The sequence below is a fragment of the Ranitomeya imitator genome, chromosome 9 (genome assembly GCF_032444005.1).
Source record: "Ranitomeya imitator isolate aRanImi1 chromosome 9, aRanImi1.pri, whole genome shotgun sequence".
Classification (NCBI taxonomy): Eukaryota; Metazoa; Chordata; class Amphibia; order Anura; family Dendrobatidae; genus Ranitomeya; species Ranitomeya imitator.
This window is the reverse complement of record NC_091290.1, coordinates 56851962-56878850: the sequence shown is the minus strand read 5'-3', so window position 1 is coordinate 56878850 and position 26889 is coordinate 56851962. Positions and strand designations below refer to the sequence as shown.

The 26889-nt window shown below is 45.3% G+C and overlaps 1 protein-coding gene across 12 annotated transcripts in view; it reads left to right on the top strand.

Moving 5' to 3' along the window:
- Window positions 1-26889, top strand: part of PPP6R3 (protein phosphatase 6 regulatory subunit 3) — a 114785-nt gene that overhangs the window by 64279 nt on the left and 23617 nt on the right. For 4 of the 12 annotated variants that reach the window (XM_069740355.1, XM_069740353.1, XM_069740352.1 and 1 more), the window contains 9 exons: window positions 335-481; window positions 564-628; window positions 1076-1191; window positions 1774-1859; window positions 10693-10779; window positions 13836-13915; window positions 15866-15920; window positions 16357-16487; window positions 19937-20058. In XM_069740355.1, coding sequence (XP_069596456.1) covers window positions 335-481; window positions 564-628; window positions 1076-1191; window positions 1774-1859; window positions 10693-10779; window positions 13836-13915; window positions 15866-15920; window positions 16357-16487; window positions 19937-20058 — 889 coding nt within the window. Of the gene's footprint in view, window positions 1-334; window positions 482-563; window positions 629-1075; window positions 1192-1773; window positions 1860-10692; window positions 10780-13817; window positions 13916-15865; window positions 15921-16356; window positions 16488-19936; window positions 20059-26889 lie in introns of all 12 variants that reach the window. The other 8 variants (XM_069740356.1, XM_069740358.1, XM_069740354.1 and 5 more) reach the window with 2 other exon arrangements.

Below are 26889 nucleotides of genomic sequence, written 5' to 3'. Positions count from 1 at the left end.
AGGCATGTTGATGGGCAGAGTTAATGAGGCGCATGTATGTCTGCATGTGTTAAATGCCTCAGTCAGAGATTGACGGCAGCATTTAATAAGTTCACAATTGCAGGCTCCACTCCACCCGCGGTTATGGGCAGGTCCTAGCTGTAATGCACAGCAATCACTTGCCGGCTGTGGAGCGGGTTTGCTGTTGGAGCCTGCTTCCGACATGCGCTGTACATATATGGCAGATGTCACGAAGGGGTTAATATTTTAGGATGAAACTGACTGAACGCTTTGCTTTCATGAATATTATGGTTACATTGGTGATGTGATTTGTTTGTGGGTTTTTTTTCTCTAGGATATGTTTTTCAAATACACATGGAACAACTTTCTTCACACACAAGTGGAAATCTGCATTGCTTTGATTCTCGCTAGTCCTTGTGAGAATACAGACAGCACGAATAGCGAGGAGAATGCTGCAGGAGACCACATCTTATTAAAACATGTATGTCCCGATTCTGCCATTTGTATTTTTCTTTACTGCGTCCACAAAATGTTCTTACGTTATCGTTTCACGATTCTTTCAGCTCTTTTTGAAATGCCACTTAATAGACCGAATACTTGAAGCATGGGCCTTGAATGAAAAGCGACAGTAAGTTTTGGGGGTTTTTTTTTGTTTTGTTTAAGTCTTGAAATTACACACAAGACAATTGTTCAGCCTCCTCCATGCACCCCTCCCGCATCCTACATTATAAAATGGATGTAAAAATTTGTTTTGTTTTGTATATGTTCCTGGAGGCATTTTTCTTTAACTCCCTAAGGTCACATCCTATTTGGGCCACTAAATAATCTGTCAGTATATCTGCATGAGGTTCTTTATTTTGCTGCTGTTGACAGACCAAGTCTGTTGAGGTGGTTAGTTTATCACACTTGTCGTGCACGGCGTGCATGACTTTTATGCAGGCAAAATGAAAAACCCTTTGTCATTAGAGCTTTGATGGAATTGTAACCTTTTATGTTCATCAATGTGTATGGGATTGATGGTGAACTAAACCAAATCCTGTGCTTGTGTATAAATCGTTTTTATTTTCTTCCTTAGGTCGGAAGGTGGGCAGCGGTACGGATACATGGGACACTTGACGAGAATCGCAAATTGTATAGTCCACAGCATTGAAAAGGGGCCAAACAGTACACTAGCACATCAACTTATTAAAGGTATCTTCTCAAATGTGCCTGGGTCAGCCTGTGTGGATATTCTACATTCTAGATTGCTGTATAATGGCTATTGTGTATTATAGAATACACACTTTATTTATTTATTTTAATTTTTTTGACTGGTTGGCCAACCCCTGCCTGGCCTGTATGGCACCTTTTAGTGCTTTTTTATGTAATTGCAGGGTAGGTAGTGAGCCATATTTGCCACAACAGCTCATCTTGGACAATGCAGACTGGTACAATACAGTAGCTAACTATTCCTCCACTTACTTTAATTTTTTTTTTTTTTTTTTTTTTGTAACGGCTACTCTTTAAGCTTACAAGTTATAACTTTTTCCTACAATTGCTAAAATACGTAGACTACAGGGTTGCTGGTATTTGGGCAACGATCTGTACACAAAATGTAAATGTCCCTCCATTCTTCAGAACAGATGGGATTTTTAATAAGGGCTACATTTGGGTACAGTTGGTTGCTTTTACTGGCTCTTTGCAGTTTTACCCATTACTGATATTGAGACAACTCCTCTTTAATATAACTTTTTTTTTAGAATTATAATTCATTTGCTACTCTTCTTCCTACAGAACTGCCAACTGAAGCTCAGGAAAAATGGGAGACTTTCTGCACAAGCTCCTTAGGGGAAACCAACAAAAGGAACACAGTAGATCTAGTAGGTTTCTTCAGTTCTGTATGTTTTAGAACATATATAAATTTTATTTACCTTCTTATTGATGGGGTTTTCCTCATTATAAATTGATCACTAGGATTTATCTTGTGCTAGTGTGTAGTACTGGAGTGCCCCGAATTCCTGCCTTTACATGGAAGCACAGCCAGTACCAATCACTTCAGTGGAAAATATGACATTAAAGGTATTGTCATCTGCTGCTTCTTTTTAAACATGTTTTACTTCTCAGAAAGCAGCAGCTGCGATCCGGTGCTGTCCTGTCTGTGTACTCGATTGTTTCCTGGTATGATCAGACCATGTTCCTGCACGGTCAGACACGGCCATTACACAGCAGGGGCACATTTATAAGATTATCTCAGCAAAAGAAATTGTGGACAGTCTGTACTGTAAATACAGTCCAATTTTTATTTTTTTTTCCCCCTCCGGTTGAATTGTAGACACCCATAGCAACTGATACTCTAGATTTCTCTATCGCCTCTCATTGGGGGACACAGGAATCACGGGTGTATGCTGCTGCCACTAGGAGGCTGACACTATGCGCAAATAAAGTTAGCTCCTCCTCTGCAGTGTACACCCCACCGACTGGCAATATGAACTTCAGTTTAGCTTAGTGTCAGTAGGAGGTGGACACGGGTCTTTCATTAGACCCTTATCTACCTCAATGTGCGTCGTTTCTTTTCAGGTTTTCCAGAGGGACACAGGGTGAACAGTCACATCTGTAATCCCATAATACGGCCTATGAGTACGGCGTGTACTGCCACCCCGTATCCTCATAGATCCTTCAGCAGGACCATGATCCTAGCACACAAGTGTGCTCAGAAGTCCGGTCCCCTACTTCCTGTGCCTTAGTGAAACACTTTGCGTGTTCATCTTTGTAACCGCAAGCTCAGGCAGGCCTGCAGCAACCCACATTATGCTCGCCGCCCAGGACCCCCCTGCTGTTCCGCCTGAGAGCGAAGTCCCCACCCCAGGCTGGGCCTCCTCTCTGTCTCTATCAGTAGCGGATCTCACACTGGTGTCTCAGACTCTTGTGTCCGTGCTCAATCGGTTGCCCCTGCAGACTTCCATAGTAGCCAGCGGGTCGCAAGAAGCTCCGTCCAAGACTTCCAATACAGGCCGCAAAAGATCCAGACAGGAACGCCGGTCTGAGTTCTCTTCTGGGTCCATCTCGCCCCCACAGTCCTTCTCGTGGTCGACTTTCCCCTGGTCCTCCTCCCCGGAGTCAGGCGAGGCTTTCTCTGATGCGCCTTCGGAGTATAATTTGGGGCCGGATTCGAACCAAATAGCTAGCATGAGGGATATGGTTCAAAGCCTCATTGGAGCGCCAATCAGACCTGTGGCTTCAAAGATTCCTCTACGGAACCTGCAGATCAGGCGGTTTCGTTTAGACAGTCTAAACTACCTCCCAAGGTATTCGCTCCTCATCCTGAATTCGATGAGCTACTGGCCAGAAAAGAGAATTCGACCAGACGTTTTCAAAGTGGCAAGCACCTTGGCGTCTTATATCCCTTTCCTCCGGATCTCATCGCCAACTGGAATGAGCGGCGATAGAGAACGACTTCTCCCTCTGGGATCTGCCGGCTTCTAGACTTGCCACCAACACAGTCCTCACGCTGCCCAGTGGGCATCTCTGAAATATTCCATCGACGTGATCATTGAATCCTTCACGAAGTCTGTTTTCGAAGCTGCCGCTTCTTCCCTATGCCCGGCCTTTGCTTCCACTTGGGTTTCGAGGTCTGTATCCGAATGGGCTAAACAACTCCGTTGGGGCATTCAAGCTGGAGCTCCACCAGAACGGCTGGCGGAACTTGCCACCCAGATTACTCACGCCGGGTAATATTTGGTTTCCACTCCCTGGACGCCGCGTCTTGTGCCGCTCAGGCACCCAGTAATGTTACCAGCCATCGCACCGTTTGGCTCAAGGCCTGGCAGGCGGATTTGTCATCAAAGAAGTTCCTTATCAGCCTGCCTTTTCAAGGATCACGTCTTCGGTTCCAAGCTGGACCAAATTATTACGGACGCCACCGGGGGCACCAGTTCCCTTCTCCCCCAGTCCAGACCTCGCCTACCTCCCCCTAGACTGCAACTTCGGTTTTTTCGGCCTTTTCCATCATTTCGGCATCAGATTCCTTTTCCCAACAGTAGAGGCCACAGGCACGTTAAGAGAAGGTGTCCTTCAGACCCACTCCTTCCTGGTGTTCCCGCTACTCCCAAGGTAGATCCTCCAGGTCTAGGACTGGAAGATCCACCTAGGCATGACTCACAACTAGAACCCAGCCTGTTTCCCAGGCTGGGCAGCTGTCTCCTCTTCCTAAAGGGCGTCTGGGTCTCCTCAGTAGAGGATGCATGGGTCAAGGAACTTGTATCATCTGGATACAACATAGATTCATTTCACAGCCCTGGGATTGTTTCTTCGAATCCTGACCTCCAAGAGACCCCGCTCTAGTCCCTGGTTTCTTTGCAGCCATTGTTTCCCTCCTTAGATCCGGGGTAATCGTTCCCGTCCCAGAAAAGGAAGGTTCACAGGTATCTCTTCGAATCTTTGTACCGAAAACGGACGACAAGGTTCGTCCCAGTCTGGATCTCAAATTGCTGAACAAGAAGTTTCGTCTGAGACACTTCAGGATGGGATCACCTCGTTCAGTAATCGCTTCCATGGAAGCTCAGGAATTTCTGTCTCGGGCTTCCGAAAGACTATCCATCGTCCTCGACACTCTAACCCGTTTCAGGTGGCTCGCCAACAGGAAGCAGTCCTGTCTTGTTCCTTCTCAGTGCCTCGTATTTCTGGGCGTGTTCTTCGACACTTGTCGGACCAGAGTCTTCCTTCCCGAAGATAAGATGATGATGATCCTCCTTCGTCGGGAAGTTCGCTTGCTCCAGGGTTCTCGGCTTCTCTCCTTTCCGATTAACCATGAAGGTCCTGGGGAGGATGGTTGCAACATTGGAAGCAATTTTCCTTCACCCATTTCACTCAAGGCCCCTTGAGCAGGCTATTCTATCTCACAGGGGAACATGTCTGTCTTCTCCCTGTATCGTCAGATCCGGCTTTCTCCCGGGTCAAACGGTTCATCAACTGGTGGCTGAGGTCACCTCACATATCCCAGGGCAGATCCTCCCTTCCAGTTCTCTGGCAGGTGGTGACGACTGACGCCAGCCTGCTCAGCTGAGGTGCGGGGCTTTGTCACCTGACTTTTCAGGGTCGTTGGTCGGCACAGGAGTCCTCTGCCGTTCAATGTCCTCTAGTTCCGACTCATTCTTCTCTTCTTCTCTGGGTAAGGATTCTCGGGAGTCTGCCAATTCGAATCCAGACGGACAATGCTACAGCTGTGGCATATGTCAACCACCGGGGGGACTCGGAGTTCTCTGGCCTCGGCCGAGGTATCCAGGATCCTCCTCTGGGCAGAGGCAACGGTCCTGGTGAGATCCGCGGTGCATGTCCCTGGCGTGGACAATTAGGCCGCCGATTTCCTCAGCTGCGAGGGCCTCGCGGCAGGGGAATGGTCCTAGCTTCAGGAGGTCTTCCATCAGATTTTTCTTCGATGGGGACTCCGGAAGTGGACCTCACGGCGTCCCGAATGAACAGGAAGGGCCCTCGGGTCGTCACAAGGTCCCGCGCTCCTCTCGCGGTGGTGTTGACGCTCTGGCCATTCCTTGGTCGCAGTTTGTGCTCCCCTATCTGTTTCCACCTCTGCCCTCGTTTCCCAAGCTGTTAGAGAAGGTCAAGGCGGAAAGGGTGCCGACCATTGGCCCGGATTGGCCCAGGAGATCTTCGTTTGCGGAGATCGTCAATCTTCTCGCAGGCGCCCCCTTTCGCCTTCCAGACGGACCCGATCTGCCGTCTCGGGGTCCGATCTGCCACCCGAATTCTCGATCGCTCAGTTTAACGGCGTGGCTCTTGAGACCGCAGTTCTAAGAGCGTCCGGCCTTTCAATCTGGGTGATTCTTACTATGATCCAGGCTAGGAAGCATTTAGTCTTCAAGGATCTACTATCGTACCTGGAAGGCTTACTTCCGTTGGTGCGAGTCCAACTGCATTTCACCTATGTTGATTTCCCTGCCTTCCATTTTGGCTTTCCTTCAGGCAGGACTGGATTCGGGCCTCGCTCTTAGTTCCCTAAAGGGCAAGGTTTCTGTGATCTCCTTCCCTTTTTCAGAAGACGTTGGTTAAGACCTTCCTTCAAGGAGTAGCACTCGCTGTCCCTCTGTACAGGGCCCCTGTGAATTCATAGCATTTAAAGCTTGTGCTGGACGTTCTGAGGGGTTCCCCCTTTGAGCCTCGCAGGGAGTTTTCCCTGTCAGTTCTTTCTTGGAAGGTGGCTCTTTTTGTGGCCATCACTTCGATCCGCCGCGTCTGAGTTGGCGGCCCTTTCTTGCCGACCTCCCTTCTTGGTTATCCACCAGAATAAGGTGGTCCTCAGGCCTCCGCCTTCCTTCCTAAGGTGGTTTCCACCTTCCACCTCAACAAGGACATTGTTCTACCTTCCTTTTGTCCAGCTCCAACTCATCCTCTGGAGCGGTTGTTGAACAAGCTGGACCTCATCAGGGCAGTGAGGATCTACCTGGCTAGAACGGCTGCTTTCCAGAAGGCGGATTCTCTTTTCGTCGTTCCTGATGGCACGGCTTCCAAGGCAACTATTGCTCGCTGGATCAGAACGGCAATTTTTGGAGGCCAAAAACAAAAGGGAGGGCACCATCAACAATAGTAACAAAAATGATAAAGGGGATCTACCCAGAGGTATGTCAAATAAGGGTATACAAAGCACAAAAAGAAAAGAGACATACCAAGACCTGGGGACCACCCTAAATATAAATATATGTATAAATTTTATTTATATGAATCCAAACAACACATACCACATAGACAGTAGAAAGAATATAAAACCAAAAGAATTAAAAACACCAATACTAGAGACCATCCCAAAGAGAGAAGGTGAAAATAAGACCCCCTGGACCCCAAACAATGGGTCTAGTATGCACTCTACAAAAGAATACATCATATATGAGTAGCTATACAATAAATAGTTATAGGACATGGGACAAGAAAAAGGGGTACTGGTAATGCCAGTATGGACAGAGTATTATGCCCATAAACCAAATGAAAACCAATACAACAAAGTGGTTGGTTAATCAAAGTGCTACAATAACATTATATGCACATATATGAAAAGCCCACCCAAAAAAAATAAATGGTAGACCTTATATAACCAGCCAAACTGTACAAAAACATCCAGTACCCAGGTGTTGACAACTAAATAAATCGATCCAACTGCTAGAGGACACATACATATATATCCAGCATATAGCTGTAATGCATGAAGAGTGGGGAACTAACCCCACCTGCACAAATGAATGCCAAATATATCTAGCACAGTCGGATACATGGTGTCAAACCCCAAAAGACAAAAGGTATATGTACCTACAAAAAACTATCCATGAGGAAAATGCGCTGTCAGGCCAGAATATATATAACAATAAATCAATAACAAAGTAGGTTGCTGTCATCCACAGCGCATATACACATGGAGAGAGAGTGGATACATAACCTATTGAAGCGTGGCAGGGGAGCCCGAGATGACCAATAACGGCTGCTGATCTAAAAAATCATGCTCCAAGTCTCATGTCCGAACAAAAAGGAGGTGCAAGACCCGAAGCCTTGGCCTCTGTTCGGTTTAATACTTATAGATACTATTGCCTCTGGATTAGCTTTACTATTTTCCTGTTGTTCAAGCCCTCTGTTTTGTGGGGTTTATAGATTCATGGGAGCTACAACTACTCTATAAATTGCCAGCGACTATAATAACTCTTGTTGGTTTCCATCTGGCTATTGGTAGGTTTGGGCCTTATGGCCCTTATGGGATCACTATTACGAATGTGCGCCTTGCAGTTAAATACGTCGCTATTGGTGCCATCACTCTGTGGTATTTATGTACTAATTTATTACACTTTGGAATTGCTTCCGCAGTGCTCTGATTAATTAGCGTTTTGTTCAATTAGCGTGTATGTACTTACATTTTCTGTGGATAAATTGCTTTTGCCCCTTGTACCTATGCCATCTCCCCCTCCCCCCACCCCCTTTTTTTTTTGGGGTAGGGTTGCTATCTATTAAACCTTAGACGCCCTTTACTCATGGCCTTGTCTCATCTGTTATATACTACTCATGTGCTCTTATTACCGTTTTGGTAGGGGATACATCTAGGTGGGTTTCTTTGTTATATGGGGATTATTTACTATATATTTCCCTGTATACCTCTCTATATGGATAGCGTTCCCTAATAGGTATATGCGTCTATATGCCTTGAGTTGTTGGGGATGTAAAAATTTCTTTATGTATTTAGTACTATTTCCACTTGATGTTCGTCTTTGGGAGGGTGGCGCTAGTCTTAATTATGTGGGCATGTTGGTATTCTTCACTTGTCATAGTGGGGAGGATACGTACTGCTGTACATGTGTCTTCTAATTCGTACTGATGTAGCATGCATATTTGGACTTAATGCGGTCATTTACTGATTCATGGAGCAGATACCTCCACTATGACAGGAGTTATGGTCTAGATCCATCTGCACAGGTGTGGTACTAGTGTAGTTTCTCGCATTCAGCTCTGGGCACTCTATAATTGGGTGCCTTGGTGCTGGATGCGAGATTTTTTATATATTAGGTTGTTTCTATTGTGGGACTCCTTACTGTAATAAGCGCCGCTATCTCCGGTCTGTTCTGGCTCTGTGTATTACGATACTGCAGGTGGGCGGGCTCTATCTAAGCTGACTGTGATTTTTGCGCACGCGCCCTGTGTCTGCTCATTCGCCATCTTTGTACACCAGTATTATAGCCGCTACACCTGCGTTTATTTCCGGCTTGACATCACTGCGATCTTTGCGCACGCGCCCTGTGTCTGCTCATCCGCCATCTTTGTACACCTGTTTTGTAGCCGCTACATCAGTGTTTATTTCCGGCTTTACATCACTTCCGGCTGTATGCTGCGCCTTCTCTCACAGCTGTTCAGGATCCCTCAATATCGGGTAAAGTACTTATACCTGTATTGGAATCTAATGGCTCATACCACTTCCTACCCCTGATGAAGCCACGGATGTGGCGACACGCGTCGGGTGCTTAACCCCCCCTGGACCCCTCCTTCGGGTCTTGCACCTCCTTTTTGTTCGGACATGAGACTTGGAGCATGATTTTTTAGATCAGCAGCCGTTATTGGTCATCTCGGGCTCCCCTGCCACGCTTCAATAGGTTATGTATCCACACTCTCTCCATGTGTATATGCGCTGTGGATGACAGCAACCTACTTTGTTATTGATTTATTGTTATATATATTCTGGCCTGACAGCGCATTTTCCTCATGGATAGTTTTTTGTGGGTACATATACCTTTTGTCTTTTGGGGTTTGACACCATGTATCCGACTGTGCTAGATATATTTGGCATTCATTTGTGCAGGTGGGGTTAGTTCCCCACTCTTCATGCATTACAGCTATATGCTGGATATATATGTATGTGTCCTCTAGCAGTTGGATCGATTTATTTAGTTGTCAACACCTGGGTACTGGATGTTTTTGTACAGTTTGGCTGGTTATATAAGGTCTACCATTTATTTTTTTTGGGTGGGCTTTTCATATATGTGCATATAATGTTATTGTAGCACTTTGATTAACCAACCACTTTGTTGTATTGGTTTTCATTTGGTTTATGGGCATAATACTCTGTCCATACTGGCATTACCAGTACCCCTTTTTCTTGTCCCATGTCCTATAACTATTTATTGTATAGCTACTCATATATGATGTATTCTTTTGTAGAGTGCATACTAGACCCATTGTTTGGGGTCCAGGGGGTCTTATTTTCACCTTCTCTCTTTGGGATGGTCTCTAGTATTGGTGTTTTTAATTCTTTTGGTTTTATATTCTTTCTACTGTCTATGTGGTATGTGTTGTTTGGATTCATATAAATAAAATTTATACATATATTTATATTTAGGGTGGTCCCCAGGTCTTGGTATGTCTCTTTTCTTTTTGTGCTTTGTATAGGCAATTTTTGGAGGCTTAACGGGTCAAGAACAGAGTGCCCCCTCCTGGGATAAAGGCTCACTCTACCCAGATAGTCGCGCTTCCTTGGCGGTACACCACAGGGCTTCCGCCCTACGGCTTTGCAAAGCGACAACCTGGTATTCCATCCACACGTTCGCCAAATTTTACAAGCTCCATACCTACGCTTCGGCGGATGCCAGCTTGGGCAGAAGGATCTTGCAGGCGGCAGTGGTGAGTCCTCTGACTGGATGGAAGTCTATTTTTCCCACCCCAGGGACTGCTTTGGGACGTCCCATGGTTCCTGTGTCCCACAATGAGAGGCGATGGAAAAAACAGGATTTTTGGTTGCTTACCGTAAAATCTGTTTCTTGGAGCCTTCATTGGGGGACACAGCACCCTCCATGTTGTTCAGTTTCTGTGGTTCTATGTTCTATAACTGTTCTCATGTTTGTGATTGGTTTTCAATCTTATTATTTTCTCCTACTTTCTAACTAACTGAAGTTCTTAATGCCAGTCGGTGGGGTGTACACTGCAGAGGAGGAGCTATCTTTTTTTGTGCATAGTGTCAGCCTCCTAGTGGCAGCAGCATACACCCATGGTTCCTGTATCCCCCAATGAAGGCTCCGAGAAACAGATTTTACGGTAAGCAACCAAAAATCGTTTTTTGCTTGCAAGGGAGGAAGATGCCTTAAAACGTGGAGAAAAAAAGAACATTGTATTTACACCTGCTGGAAAGCAAACAAACTAGTATGCGTGATACACACTCATGTCTTTGTATTTTGTTCTCAGGTGACAACACGACACATCCACTCCTCCAGTGATGATGAAATAGAGTTTAAAGAGCCAGGATTCTCACAAGATTCTTCCATACAGCAGGTTAGCACAGATGTTATGGGTCATAAATTTATTAGACTTGCTCTCACTTTAAGGAGGTTCTGTTGTATGTCCAAAAAAAGTGCCCAAATCCAGTGCTCCCCTGAATCTGCTGCTGTTTTTTCCTTTTATTTTATTGAAAAAAAAAAAAAATCTTGCCCCTGTATATAATACTTGTATCCCTTCTTCCTTTTGGCACATATGTCATTTCTGGGCTTGTTTTCCAAGAGAGGGTGTCAGTTTTCTCTGGGATGGTGCAGTCCTGCCCCTATATGATGCAGCGAAATCGCGGCTCAGCAGCACGATCTCCCTTTTCTCAATGTGACTTGCAGATATGGAGGAAAGTGGTCTCACAGCATCGTCTTGCCAGATCTCCATGTTCCACCAGTTTCAGATGCTGTTGAGTAGTTGCTTGGCAGCGTCGTACAGTAGAAGGACTGCACGCATCCAGAGAAAACTCTTCTGACGCGATCTCTTTGCCCACAAGCCAGGAATTGGAGGAGGGGGGAAAGAGTAACTCCTCCACAAAGGGGATAAAAATACAACAGCAGCAGCAGAGGCATTTTGGAAGGTTAATGAACTCTTCCTTTTTTTTTTTCCTCTTTGACAAGACAGGTCCTCTTTATATACACAGGGGGAGGGATTCTCAGTTTGTTCATGCCTTGGCTACTTTAGAGCTGATTAAGTTCACAAAGCCAGGACACCTTTTCATCTCCCAGGGCAATAGACTGGCTGCTGCATTAATATAACTGGCTCTTACAGGAAACATGTCACTACCTATTTTCTAATAAATAATTATATAAAAATATTATTAAAATCAAATAAGTGTGTGACAAAGGATCATGTTTGTGTATATATATATAGACATTTTATATGCAGTTGGTCCTGGTCAAGAGTTTGGACACACTTGTTCATGCAATGGTTTTCATTATTGGAATTGTGAATTCAGAATGAAGGCAGCAAAACAACGAAGGAACATATATGGAAAAGGAAGTAAAGCAACGTGTGAAACAAACTACAATGTATTTTAAAACTTAAATTCACCTCCCTTTTACTCTGACTGCTTTACACCCCCTTGGCGTTCTGTCAGGCAGCCTCATCTGGTAGCACCTGGAATGGCTCCCTCGTCAAGAGCTTTTATATGGAATCACTGGCCTTCAGAAAGTACAAAGGCAGTGTTGGTTCATACAGCGCTGAGCCATATTCCACTTCTGCTCAAAGTCAGAACATATGGCAAAGACCACTCGGCTAACTAAAGAGAGATGACAGTCCATTATTGGCTTACCTTCATGTCCTAAATGCAATCTGGAAAATTGCTACAACCTTGATGGTGTTCTCAAGTGCAGTCATAAATGCCATCAATTGCTCTGATTAAACTAGCTCCCCAGGAAAGTGAGACCAAGAATTAACTCTGATATCCTCTGAACCAGAGGTATCCACCTCAGAAAACACAAATTGACATCCTCTGATAAGACCTCATAAACGATGCATAAACTTAAAGTAGTAGATACTTCTCAAAATCCACTGTCCAGAGGAGACTGCAAGAAGCAGTGTTTTATGTTAGAATTTCTGCAAAGAAGCCACTACTGAGGACCCCATACAAGCGGATTTGGGGTCAAGCAGCACAAGGACTTGACATCAGATAGGTGGAAATCAAAATTTTAGGTTTCTGTTACGAACTGCCTTGTCTTTGTGAGATGCAGATCGTTTCTACATGTGGTGTCCAGCGTGAAACATGGAGGGGAAGTGTGATGGCATGGGTCTGTTTTTGATGGGGACATTTAGGGATGTATTCCTAATTTTAGGCAGTTTCCCAGCATGGCACCCAACAGATTCTGCAAAGACATGCCATCCCATCTGGTTTGCACTTAATGGACCCATTATTTATGCTGCAACAGTACAATGGCCCTTAACCACCTCCAGGCTATGTGACCAAGAAGGAGAGGGGTGAAGGCTGCATTTTTTGATAACTTCAAGACTGTTGTAAAACCATTCCAGGTAATGCCTGAGAGACTGCCAAGGTGTAAAAGTTCAAGTACTAGGGGGCTACTATGGGGAATCTAAGATTGAAACAAAACCAGATGATGTGTTAAGTGTTCATTCTTGGATTTGCTGCCTTCAGGCTGCATCTACAAGGTGCATATTCCAATAAGAACAATTGGGTGACTTTTGCCGGAGCTGTATATATTTGCATATTGTACAGGGGTCCGCATATATACACAGCATAGGAAAGTAAGGATGTTACCTGTACAATATACAGTCTATGGCAGTGATGGCAACCCCTTTTAAAGACACTCTGCCCAAACGACAACCCAAAACCCACTTATTTATCATAAAGTGCCAACACCGCAATTTAACCGGGGGCTGAAGCAGACCTCGCAGAGAACATGCTGTATGTATATACATACGCACGCGCGTGCACACACACACACACACACACACACACACACACACACACACACACACACACACACACACAATTTACATATAAGAAAAACATGGTTTTCCCTGGAGTAAGACATCGGATCTCCGATATCAAGGTATGATATTATTCAGCTTCCTATGACCTACATGCCCATATAAACTGCTTGGAGGGTGGATCTACTGACAGATTCCCTCTTAAGAATCTACCAACTAGAGATTTGAGGAAGAAAAATTCCCTGTCATTAGCTCCTCATGGGTCCACTTATAGCTTGCCAGCTGTGTACCCTCTTTAGTAAAATATTATAATATTGAACTAAGTGTAAGTCATTACACGACTGGGAAGAGTTGGGGTATCCATTTGTCTTATTACACTAGTTTTGTGTCTTTCTGCAGCCTTTATGCACATACCACCACAAACACCACCATTATCTGATAAAACATAGAAGGGAGTTTACAAAATTCAACTTCCCCATTGAGTAGTGATCATCTACAGTTGCCTTACTCCATTCTTCGAATCCTGTCTATTTGCCATATGTCTAGTGAGAGCACCTAATGAATAGCTTGTTTGAGGTCTAGAATATATGTTATACCACTGTTGTTGGTCCTGGGTTTGCCAGGCCTTTTCTGATTATCAGATGCAACAAATGACGTCCAATTTTATTGACCAGTTTGGCTTCAATGATGAGAAGTTTGCTGACCAAGATGACATTGGGAAGTGAGTATGACTCTGTTGTGATTATTTTTTGTTTAACATCAGGTTTTGGGTTGTGGGGGGTCCTGGTGATTTAGTAACCAATCTCTGGCCTTTTTCTTGCTTCTGCACTGATGTTTACGCTTGAACAAAAATCGAATACTAATCAATGTCTGGTAAATCGATTAAAAGGTCCTGAACACTTAGCTTAGTGCTGCTAAAAACACTCTGCACAGCTGTTAACCAAACTAATGGCTGTGCTTTCCTTAAATCACGCCACCTTTCCTCTCCTTGCCATCTGACTCTATGACTGGGTGTTTGGTGGGTATTGCTTGGGTATCTCTGACGTTTTCTGATGCAACTTGAGATTTCATTCGGATTGTGAAATTTCCATGCATTTTATGCTAAACCTATGAATGTAGGTGTTTGGAAACTGGTGACATTACACGTTCCTGACAGGGTCTCCACTTCATTGCTTTTGTGGTGACCGCTGCAGTTCACAAGGTTGTGCTTCCACGACTACATAATCCTCTGGACTGCCACCGAAAATTACAATGAGCCCAAACATTGATCCATTTATGTGGCAATTTATCACAGATGTCCAGCTATCCAATTCATTTAACTGGGTTTCCTGCAAATTAATGTGCTTTCTGCATAACCTGAAAATACAACACACCTTCTGTACTCTAATTTGCACACCTGCTTCACTGCTGAAGAAAAGTCACATTTTAAAGGGAACCTGTCACCAGAACTGTACTGCCCTGAGGCACCAAAAGTAACAAACTTTTTTTGAAAACCATAAATGGATATAATAAAAACATTTTTAAGATCAATGCGGGTGTAGAAGTCAGATCCCCCTTAACCCAAGACCTTTCAAATAATAATGCTATGTAAAGAATATAAAGACTATACACAGTACAGCAGTATGTAGCAAGGTAAATATGAAACCTTAGTCATCCTTGCTTCCACAGCTGGCTATGTGGTAGTCGTGAACTCTGGTGACCAAGACAAGTAACTAGTGGTACATAATTAGATATAGCATCCGATAAAACCTAACCGTTAAATACCTGTGAGAGGTCTATGGGAGGGGGACGGAACCCCAACGCACGTTTAGCCCAGGAATAAGCAATGGTGAAATACCTGTTGTGGTTCCATTCTAATCTGATAGCCCTCTCATAGATATTCAACTTCTATCTTTAAAAGAAACCAGTCACCAGTTTTTTTTTCTAATATATAACCTATGGCCACGACCTTTCAGCCCCATGTGACACCATTCTAAAATGCTGCACATATGACTCCCAATTTGCCCTGCAAGCCAAAATACCACGCCATCTTTTTATTATACTATCCTACAGGGCGGCCTGGTCCGATGTGTGTCGCTGGTCTTGGTCCTGTTACTCCTCTTCTTGCGATGCCATCCTCCTTCGCTGCTTTGTGGATAAAGTGTCCTACATCAGCCACACAGTATTCCCCCTTCGCGCTCCTGTGCAGTCGTACTTCTCTCTGCTCTGCCCAGTGAATTTATTCTTTAGAAACCTCTTTAAGTTTACTTGCCCTCACCTCGGCTGATCTAGAGATGCCTCTCCACCACTCTCTGGTGTTTTTACGTGCTGCAACAGTGATGTTACCGCTACAGCCAGACAACTACTGGAGCGGAGCTCAGCCGTTCTGGCCTGCATGACTCTCCTCACTGATGACCTTGGTGACTAGTCATGACCTCAAACAGACCAGTGTAGACATGGAGTGGAATCACTGGAGCAGTGGACGGTGATTCGCAGCTGTTTTGGTTTGTTTTAACCTTACTTATGCTGATGGGTTGAAGAAACTGATTCCCAGAAAAACCCTTTTAACTATGCCACTTGCATAGAGCAGCAGTGTGGCAAATATTATGCCCATAATGACCCTCTCCACAACCAAACTTTTTGAATGTTTTTACATATCCTCTCTTGTGCATATTTTTCTTTTTTATTACAGTGTTTCATTTGACCGTGTGTCGGACATAAACTTCTCTCTTAACGCAAATGAGAGCGTAAGTAAACTGTACAGGCTGTAATGATCCATCTGCTCATTGTTTGCTTTGTGGATTTTGCGTTTTGTCATCACGTCATTGGTTGAGTCTTGTGTAGGGAGCTCCATTTCTTTGTTGTCCACAGCATATTTCTGAATTATTATTTATAGAATTTTTATTACGTTAAACTTAATGCAAGAAAACCTCAGCTCATGATATTCAGTTCAAAATAAGTTTTACAGCTCTGAAATTAGAAATATTTCTAAAACCTTATCTATGGGTACATAAGGCAGTGCAGACATGACCTAACTGCAAGTATTCTAGATAGGCCAGCTGGTAAAGATCTGATGGTGAACAACGCTTGCTGGCCAAAAATATAAATGACATAAAATTCTTTATTGCACACAATTACTAGATGGATATCAATGTAGCAAAAAGTAATTTTTTATTTTATTAGGCAAATATAGCCTTGTTTGAAGCTTGCTGCAAGGAAAGGATACAACAGTTTGATGATGGAGGATCTGACGAGGAAGACATCTGGGAGGAGAAGAACCTCGCCTTCACACAAGATACACAAAGAAGATCCAGGTATTCCTAGTGTAGTGTAATGGATTATTGGAAAGGACAAGTCCTCTTTAGGAGAAGTTCTGCAAAAGCTGTGTACATCAGACTAGGGTTATGTTCACATCTAGCTGAGGGAGCACGGTTATTTGTGGCCTGGCAGAGCTCTTCTCACATATACAACGTAACCTTGGACCTCTGTTCAATTGACAGGGGACAAGAGGAGCAATCTTTTTGTATTTTCCAAAGCTCAAATAATGCTGCAAAAGACATTACTACTATTTCCATTGTATCCTCTGCTGATTTTTTTTTTTGGTCAATCGCTGTCCTGCATGATAATATCTCTAGACTTTTGTGGCTAGAAGTATGTACAAGCTGGGGGATACCTTACTTTCCTTTAATATAATTTGGGAACACAGTATTGTGGTTATACCCTGCCACTAGGTGGCTTTACACTAGATTGCTTTATCAGGTGCTATAGTGGAAAGTTTTTGTTTTGTCAACACCAACCTCCTCAATTACAGATTCTCCCATTTATCAAGGCACTCTCAACGTCTCGTCCCTTCATGCTTTCTTCTCCATGCTCGTTCCCTCTATCCATTTCTAGTAGACCACCACTCAGATTTATACCCTTTACCTGCTACCTTTTATTATGAGCTTAAGTGCGTTCAGTTCTCTCCCAAGTAGAGATGGGCAGACACCTGGATGTTTGGGTCCGGCGGGTTTGGCAAGTTACACAAAGTTCATGTACCAGAACAGTACCCGGACGGTATTTGCCATGCTGTCATGTGCATGACAGCGCGGCAAACACCGCTTCTGATCGGCTGTGAAATCATCCCCGCCGGTCAGAGCCGCGATTCCCACGCTGTCAACAGTGTGAGCGCTCAGTGGTGATCGGAGGTACAAAGCTTGCCTCCGGTCAGTGGTGTCAGCGGATGGGACTACAGCTCTCATCATCCGAAACCTGCTGCTCCCAATAACAGTGAGAGTAGGAGCAGCTGATGGGTGTAATCATTAGCTGCCTCCTGTGCTGTAAATAATTGGGGGAAAAAAACAATGTAGGTTCCCCTGTGTTTTGATAACCAGCAAGACAAAACTCACACCTGAGGGCTGAAACCCTCAGCTGCCAGCTTCAACAAGGCTGGTTATCAAGAATAGAGGGGTCCCCTCACCGTATCTTTTAATTATTTAAATAAAGTGGGGTTCATAATTGTGGCGTTGATGTCGCCTTTGTATTGTCAGATCACATCAAGCACACTGCTTGGTAATGGAGAAGCGTCTATAAGACACCTATCCATAACTAATCCTATATTTATATGTAAATAAAGACACAGCCAGAATGAAGTCCTTTATTAGAAATAAAACAAAAACACACTTTTGTAGTCCCACCTGTTGACACCAGTGACTGGAGGTAAACTTTTATAGGTCCGATCACAGCTGACTTTTGACAGTGTGGCAACTGCGGTTCTCTAACCGGCGGGGATGATCAGAAGCGGTGTTTGCCGCGCTGTCATGCACATGCAGGATGACAAACACCCGGTGTTCGGGCAGCCGAACCCGAACAGTAATACGGACATCGTGATGAAGTCTGTGCACAAACAGTAGGTGTTCTGTACAGACACCGAACTTTACTGTTTGGGTTCTCCCATCTCTACTTCCAAGCTTAGTCTTCCATCCCAAGGAAGTTTTTGTCCCTGTAAGAGTTCTGGATGGTTCACCACATTATGGGAATCCTGTAGAAATGCTGGCAAGAGGGCTTTAGCGTTGTGACACCCTTACACGCAAAATATTGTTGGCTTTGTCAGAGCTTTTGTGAAACCCCACATTGGTCTCTTAACCCTTCCCTGGAATTCGGATGCCCTGGAATTCGGATGAGTCAAAACTATTCAGAATTGGTAGGGCCTGAAACATTTCTTACACACTTCTGCAGTGTTCACATGCAGTTCAGGTGGCAGTAGTCTAGTCTCTAGTAGATAATAGACCTTGTCTGATATCTCTAGGTCCTCCAGTGATTCCCACTGATCACTAAGGCAGCACAAAAACTTTATTTGGTAAAGTGTGTGGTCTCCACTTATAGAGACAATGCCAACTATCTCTGTAAATTAATGATTTGCCCTTCTCCAGTTAGCAGCCCTCTCATTCTGTGTCTCCAAACATCCAGCGTCTTCTCGAAGTCTTGTGCCTCTCATGACTTTTGTCAAGCCCAGTGGTATAGCTGTAGGTTCTTATCTGGTCATGTCTTAAGGTACCATCACTAAGCGATGCTGCAGCGATATAGACAACGAGCCGATCGCTGCAGCGTCGCTGATTAGGTCGCTGTAGAGACGTCAAACACGGCAACACAAGAACGATGCAGGAGCGATCCAGTGACGTACTTATTGTTCTTGCTGGTTGTTAGCTCCATGTAAAAACATTGCAGGCATCGTTGCTTTTGCCGTCAAACATGACGAATCACGCTGACCTGACGACCAAATAAAGTTCTGGCCTTCTAGCTCCGACCAGCGATGTCACAGCGGGATCCTGATCGCTGCTGCATGTCAAACACAACGAGATCGCTATCCAGGACGCTGCAACGTCACGGATTGTCGTTCTCGTTGGAAAGTTGCTCAGTGTGACGGTACCTTTAGTGAAGGAACCTTCCAGGTACTCCAATCTTTCTTGGCTATACTTTCCCCAGACCACCTGGCACTCTTCCATTGGATGTCAAACCATCACAGATCATGACTTGCTCCATCCTGATTCATTGCTTTTCTTGAGATCATTCAAAGTATTAGGGGGGGCCTGAGTTTCTCCAGTTGTCGGATCCTCATTTGGATGCCCTTTACAGCACAACCTGCACATCCAAGGTTGTCCCTCTTGTCAGTATAGGACTGTGCAGACTCTGCTTCAGGCTCCTATAAAGCAGTGACTGAACAGAATGGGTTTACAAATGACTCTTGACCAGGACGGGAGCAGGCAAAAAAAAAAACCTGTTTGGTGCCTTTTTTTTTTTTTTTTTCCTCCTTCAATTCTGCCTGGCAGCTAAGTGAGCAGATCAGTTATGCTAGTTGGCGGTGATTTTTTACAATATACTGCAATATATAGTACAAGCTATTAGCCTGTCACAGGTTTATAGCCCCTTTAAAAAAAAAAAAACAACACTATAAAGTAATTTTCCCATATTAAAACAAAAAAAATACACATCTATTACAGACTCTGAAAAATTCTGGTGTATAAAATGTATTCACTCGGTAAATGCCCTGACGAGAAAAAAAACCCGTCAGAATTGCAGTTTTTGAGTCGCTGCAATGTTGCAGAAAAATGCTCAAAACATCATGTCTACGTCAAACTGGTATCAATAAAAACAGCTCGCCACTTAACAGCCTTCACATTAGTTATTGCCCTTTGAAGCAAGGGAGGGAAAATGAACTGTCTAAAATGGGATATTGCCTGGTCGGGAAGGGGCTAATCTCAGAATCTGTCCATTGTCATTCTAGCTCAGGAAGCACAGACAGCGAAGAGAGCACAGATTCTGAGGAGGAGGACTCCGGCAAACAGGGACTATTCGAATCGAGCACAGTCAACCAGGAAGACAAAATGGACGTGGATGCCAATGAGGGTAAGGCTAACGCTCCTCTATCATGAGGGACCTTGTAAGCTGCTGTCAGCCCGTTGCTTTTAGTCCTGGAGTGTCCTTTTTAGGTGCATTTTTCACACTGGGTGGAGGAACGGCTCTAGAATGAACCCTTGTTAAACACTTTACATTGCATTGGTTCCATTTGTATAAAATTGGCTCTCATGACAGCGGCTCTGTTGAATCTGTGTTTTTAGCTTGACTGCCTAACCTCCCACCTGTTGGTGCAGGATCTCCCACAGATTGGGTCAGTCAGTTCATCTAATGTGATAAATATATGCAGCTGTTAGCAGACGGGACATTTCAAGTTAAAAAAAAAATGAAAAGTCAAAAACACAAAAGGTCAAATCGCCTCTGTTTCTGGTATTGCTACGTTCAGAGAGCTCCATTCTATCAAAATAACTTAAACCGATTGGTAAACACTGTAAACGAAAAACTTCCAAGAACACCAAAATTAGGTTTTGGTTTGTTTTTTGTTTGGCCTCTGCAATTTCACAAAATTGCTGTAACAAGCGATCAGTCGTATTCATCCCATAACGGTAACAACAAAAATAGTGTCCCACCTGCAAAAAATAAGCCGTCCCACCGCTCCATCCACTGAAAAAAGAAAATATTACGGATCTCGGAAAATGGCAACGCAACTCGTTTTTTTTTTTTTTTTTGGTTTTTGTTTTTTGGTTTTTACCACTAAAATGTAAAAAAAAGTTTGTATTTCTGTAATCGCACTGACACAGAATCGTATTAAAAGATTTTTTTACCATAAAATGTACACTGGAAAAACATTTACCCAAGTCAGAATTGTGTTTTTTTTTTTTCACAATTTTTCCCCATTTTGGATTTTTTCCCATTTTCCAGTACACGATGTCGTAAAATGAATGGAGTCATTCAAAAGTACAACTTGTCCCTCTAAAAAAACAATCCCTCATGTGTATGTGGACATAAAAATAAAAAAAGTTATAGCTCTGGGAATAAGGGTGGGAACAATTTAAAACGCAAAAAGAAAGATTGGCTGCATCATGAAGGTCTTTAAGTTAGTATAATTTGCATCATCTTGAAGACAAAAAAAATATAATATAATATTGCACACCCCAGTTTTTGAATTTCCACAAAAATTTTAAAATAACCAATAAATTTCGTTCAACTTCACAATTGTGTTCCACTTGTTGATTCTTCACCAAAAATTTACATTTGGTATCTTTAGGTTTGAAGCATGATATGTGGGAAAAGGTTGAAAAGTTCCAGGGAGCCGAATACTTTCGCACGGCACTGTATGATAGAAAATACCCAAAAGTGACACCATTCTAAAAACTTCACCCCTCAAGATGCAAGAAGCTTAACAATTCAGGTGCTTCACAGGAACTGAAGCAATGTGGAAGGAAAAAAATTAACATTTAATATTTTTTTTTCACAAAAATTTTACTTGAGTATAAGCTGAGATTTTCAGCCCATTTTTTGGGGGGCTGAAAGTCCCTCTCTCGGCTTATACTCCAGTCATACCCAGGGGTCGGCAAGGGAGGGGGAGCTGGGACTGTCTAATTAAACTCACCTGCTCCTGGCGCGGTCCCTGCAGGTCCCTGGTTCCCCGGCGCCCCAGCTTCTTCCTGTACTGAGTGGTCACATGGTACCGCTCATTACAGTAATGAATATGCGGCTCCACCTCCCATGGGAGGTGGAGCCGCATATTCATTACTGTTATGAGCGGTAACGGTGACCGCTCACTACAGGGAGAAGCTGCCGGTGCCAGGGACCTGCAGGGACTGCACAGCGCCAGGAGCAGGTCGGTATACGGGGAGGGGAGCGCTGCACGATATTCACCTGCTCCCCGTTCCGGCGCTGCTCTGTCTTCAGCGTATTCTGCAGTGACGCTCAGGTCAGGGGGCGCGATGACGTGGTTAGTGCGCGCCCTCTGCCTGAATGTCAGTGCAGAAGACGCTGAAGATGGAGCGGCGCCGGAACGAAGTCAGGTGGATACTGAAAGTGCCGGGGGCCTGAGCTACAGAGAGGTGATTATGTGATTTATTTTTATCACAGCAACAGCAAATGGGGAAAGTGTCTGTATGGAGCATCTTATGGGGCCATAACGTTTATGCAGCACTATATGGGGCAAGTGTCTGTATGGCGACATAATCAACATTTCTCCTTCGCCTCATTGGGGGACACAGACCATGGTGTATGCTGCTGCCACCAGGAGGCTGACACTAAGTAATACAAAGAAAAAGTTAGCTCCTCCCCTGCAGTATACACCCTCCTGCTGGCTCCCAGCTAACCAGTTCTTGCTTAGTGTCCGTAGGAGGCACACGGACGGGTCTGCTATTCAGACCCAAAGAACTCTTTTTTTTTTTTTTTTTTTCTACCGTTTTTTACTTTTTACTACGGTCGAATGGGGCAACGGATTCTTTCATGTTCCGATCTCCTCGAACCATCAACAGGCGAGCACGGGAGTTTTACCTCTCCGTATCCTCTCCTGCGACATGGGAAGCCACTGCCTGAGCTGATTTTAGGGGCGACGGGCCCCTTCTAGGGCACCGATCTCCCCCCTCCCTTATCAGACGAGCACTGGAGTTTCACCTTCAGTATCCTCCTCTGCAGCCAGGCCTATTGCCGGACATTCAGCCCTGTCCACCAGGTTTTACCCTCGGCTGTTCAGAGGCGCCTTCCAACGTGGCGTCCGAGCAGCCCCCACTGCATCACCACTGAAAAAGCGGATGATGGAAGGAGGCAGACTGTTCCTCTCCACCCCTCTTCTGCAGGGATGGTGGATGGAGGCTCCCCAACCCTGCACCGTCCTATCTACCCGGGCACAGCTCCTACCTGCAGCATCTGCCACCCCCTCCATATTGGGGTAAGTGCTCTGTGATATTTGGGTTTTCCGGCGGTCAGAGGAGGGCTCCATAGCGACTGGGTCCCCACAGAGCTTCGCGGCACTTTTCCCCTCAGTCTGCGGGTGCGCGCCGGCCGAAGCCATAAATTTAGTCCCCGACTTCGGCCCTGTTTAGGCCGCATCCCGGGAAGCCCCGCCCACCGCTTGCTTCCTTCTAGCGGCTCCGCCCCCCTATTCAGGCGCTTCTCGTTCCAGACGAGATCTCGGCGGCCATCTTCTTCCTCCTCCATTGCGGTCACTATTTCTTCTGGAGGGGGCTGCGGCCGGCGGTTTTTCAGCGCAGCGCTATTCCAGACGGGGGACTCAGAACCTGAGTAAGGTGAATCGCCCCAATATCTTCCCCCCCCCCCCCCCGGCACGCATCCCGGCAGCATTAAGGGACTAGCTTTCCCTATTTTTTTATATACTTAAGGCTGCAATCTCTGGTGCTCCTGCACACTACAGAATGTATAGTACAGTGTGCAGGCTTGCAAACAGAGAGCTGTGAGTTCCCAGCAATGAAGCTCTCATGACTCGTTCCCTGGTGACTCGTTCCCTGGTGACTCGTTCCCTGGTGACTCGTTCCCTGGTGACTCGTTCCCTGGTGACTCATTCCCTGGTGACTCATTCCCTGGTGACTCATTCCCTGGTATTTAATACTCTGCCTCGGTAGTCGCTGGGCCCATAGGTGCATCCCCAGCTTTCCATGCCTTTTTATTAAACCCAGGACCAGCATTCCCTGGTCTTAAGGGTCCCCTAGTTTTAAAAGGGTCACATCCCCAGCATTCTCTGCTCTGCCAGAAGCCGGTCTCCTTTTCCTTAGTACTTAATCAGGCCAGTATGCCCTGGTCTTAAAGGCACATGACCAGTATGCCCTTGTCTTAAAGGCACGTGACCAGTATCCCCTGGTCTTAAACGCAATAACCAGTATGCTCTGGTCTTAAAGGCACATGACTAGTACGTCCTGGTTTTCAGAACCTCCCACTCCCGTCTCCAAGACTTTACACGTGCTGCGCCGATTCTTTGGAATGCACTACCTAGGTTAATACGATTAATCCCCAATCCCCACAGTTTTAAGCGTGCCCTAAAAACTCATTTGTTCAGACTGGCCTACCGCCTCAATGCATTAACCTAACGATCCCTGTGTGGCTTATTTATAATAAAAAAAAAAAAAAAGGTTCCTCGCATCATGTTCTCATACACTTTATGCAGTATTAGCCCTCTGTGTCTGTACTGCTACATACTTAGGCAGGTAACTGGTTCATGCAGCTTTACATGAACACCTGAGCCTTACACTATAGCTGGTCCGAATAACTAAAGCAATTGTTACCATCCACCTCTCGTGTCTCCCCTTTTCCCCATAGTTTGTAAGCTTGCGAGCAGGGCCCTCACTCCTCCTGGTATCTGTTTTGAACTGTATTTCTGTTATGCTGTAATGTCTATTGTCTGTACAAGTCCCCTCTATAATTTGTAAAGCGCTGCGGAATATGTTGGCGCTATATAAATAAAATTATTATTATTATTATTATTATTTATTCAAGGCACATGACCAGTATGCCCTGGTCTTAAAGGCTCATGTCCAGTATGCCCTGGCTTTTAAAGGCACACGACCAGTATGCCCTGGTCTTTAAGGCACGTGACCATTATGCCCTGGACTTAAAGGCTCAGGACCAGTACGCCCTGGTCTTAAACGCAAATGACCAGCATACCCTGGTTTTAAGGGCAAATGACCATTATCTCCTGGATTTCAGCATGCCCTGCTTTTAAAGGCACATGAACAGTATGTCATCTTACAAAAGGCACAAGACCAGTATTCCCTGGCCTTAAAGGCTCATGGCCAGTAACCCCTAGCCTTAAAGGCGCATGACCAGTATTTACTGGTCTTAAGGGCACATCATCTATCCTAAGCTGGTCACCCTAACTGAGCTCTGGAGCACTCACATGCTCCCTCTCCTACAATGGGAGCCGTCGGCTAGCAGGGGCCGCAAGTATTCTAGAAAAACGTACAGGTTCTAGAAAATCTCCATCAACATTTGACGGTGATGCACTGGAAGACCTCTAAGTAGGATACCATACCTGGTCGGAATTTTATGGGCGACGGGTCCCTGGCTCCGATTTCCCCCCACACCTTCAACAGACGAACACACGGAGTGTCGCCTCCATGTATCTTCTTCTGCATCCAGGTCTATCGCCACAACCTGCCCTGTCCACTCGGAAACCTCAATTCTGGGGATGTGGCGTCCACATTTGTGGCGTCCCAACAAGGAGGTTTTTCCCCCCTTTGTATCAGATGCAAGAAAGTGGACGATTCCTCTCCACTTCTCTGTTAAGAAGATGGTGGATCGAGGTTTTTCCTTATTTTCTTCTCTGCACGACGATGGCAGAGACCTGCTGGTTACAGTCCCGCATTCTGTCACTTGGCAGACTCGCCGGGCAGAATTTCTTGCGGTATTCCTACCAGTATCCTGGCCGGTGTATCATCAATTAAGAATCCACAGACGGTCGGATAGCAAATCTAGTTTGTTCCGTCTTGTGTTTTCGGGTTCAGCGCTCTACCCTTCCTTAGCCGCCACATGGGTTGCTTGACCAAAGGGAGAGAATGAAAGTCTCCGGGTCCCAGACCTTATCTACTTCGTTCCACAGTATAGCTGGCCAATCAAATCTTCTGAGCGGGAGACTAGCAAGGGATCGTATCTCTTCTTCAGGCTCAACCAGCAGTGGAAGCATTGGCCAGGACAGTCTAGATCTAAGGGATCTTGGTTCCAAAATGGAGGGAATGAAAAGTATCTCCATTCCTGGACCCCAAACTTCTAACAACCTTTGGCAGGGCCCTTTCTTTTTTCGGATGGAGTTCCTCCGCTCAGCCACTTCTTCAACAGAGAAACGTGGTTGTTTTCTGGCATCCATCGTCATTCGGGACTCTTACCCTCACATACCTATTTCTCCTCTCTACTATAATCTCTTCGCCTTTCCATTCGCGAACAGTATTTTCACGACCTGGCCCTTCTGCCTGGCTACCACACCAGAGTGGTCGCAAGGTTCATGACGGTTGTCATGTTCTTCTTGCACCTTAGAAGCATGGTCGTCCTGCCCTATTTGGTCGACTTTGTAGCCGCTCTCCTAGGACTACGCTGAGTCGACCATATCACTTGCAATAACCTCTCTATTGGGCTAGCAGCTAAACTTAGACAAGTTTTTTTTCCTCATTCTCAGCCCAACAGATCCTCTTTGAGGATGATCCTGCCCAAGAAGGATGGTTATTCTCTCTCAGGTCTAGGTCGTGGCCCTTCTACAGGGAGCTTGCGCACTCGATCTCTCATTCCCTCGGTTCTTTCAATTCGCTAGGAGGGTTCTGAGGGAAAGGACGTCTACGGAAGCGGTTTCCTTCGCTGCGCTCGTTTTCTGCAAGTCAATCAGGCTCTCAAAGGGTAGTCTCTGAGCTTTTCTCTTCCAGAGCCTTCTCCTGGCCCAAGGGCTATTGGGAGATACCATTGCCAGTTTTCTTCTCCCGATCATCTCTCTGTAGATCCGAACGGTACGGCTATTCCTTCAGCAGGCCCTCTGCCTTCTGGTGGGTCTTCAGTTGGATAATGCCTCGGCTGTGCCCCAAGTTAGCCATCTAGCAAGTACCCTCAGTCAAGCGCCATGGCTAAGGTACCTCGCACTCTCTGATGGGCCGAGTTCTATCTTCGGTGATCTCAACAGTACATTCCCTGGAGTAGAACACTGGGCGGCAGACATATTCAGCCGTCCAGGTTTTTCCTCAAGTGAGTGGGAACTTCACTCGGAAATCTTCCATCGGAACTGCCTTCACTGGAGTACTCCAGAGGTAGTTCGGATGGCGTCCAAACTGAACGCCAATGTACTCCAGTTCATGGTTTGGCCTCGCGATCCAAGACCATTGCAGTGCATGATCTATTCTTCCATGGTACCAATTTCCATAACCCCTCTTCCAC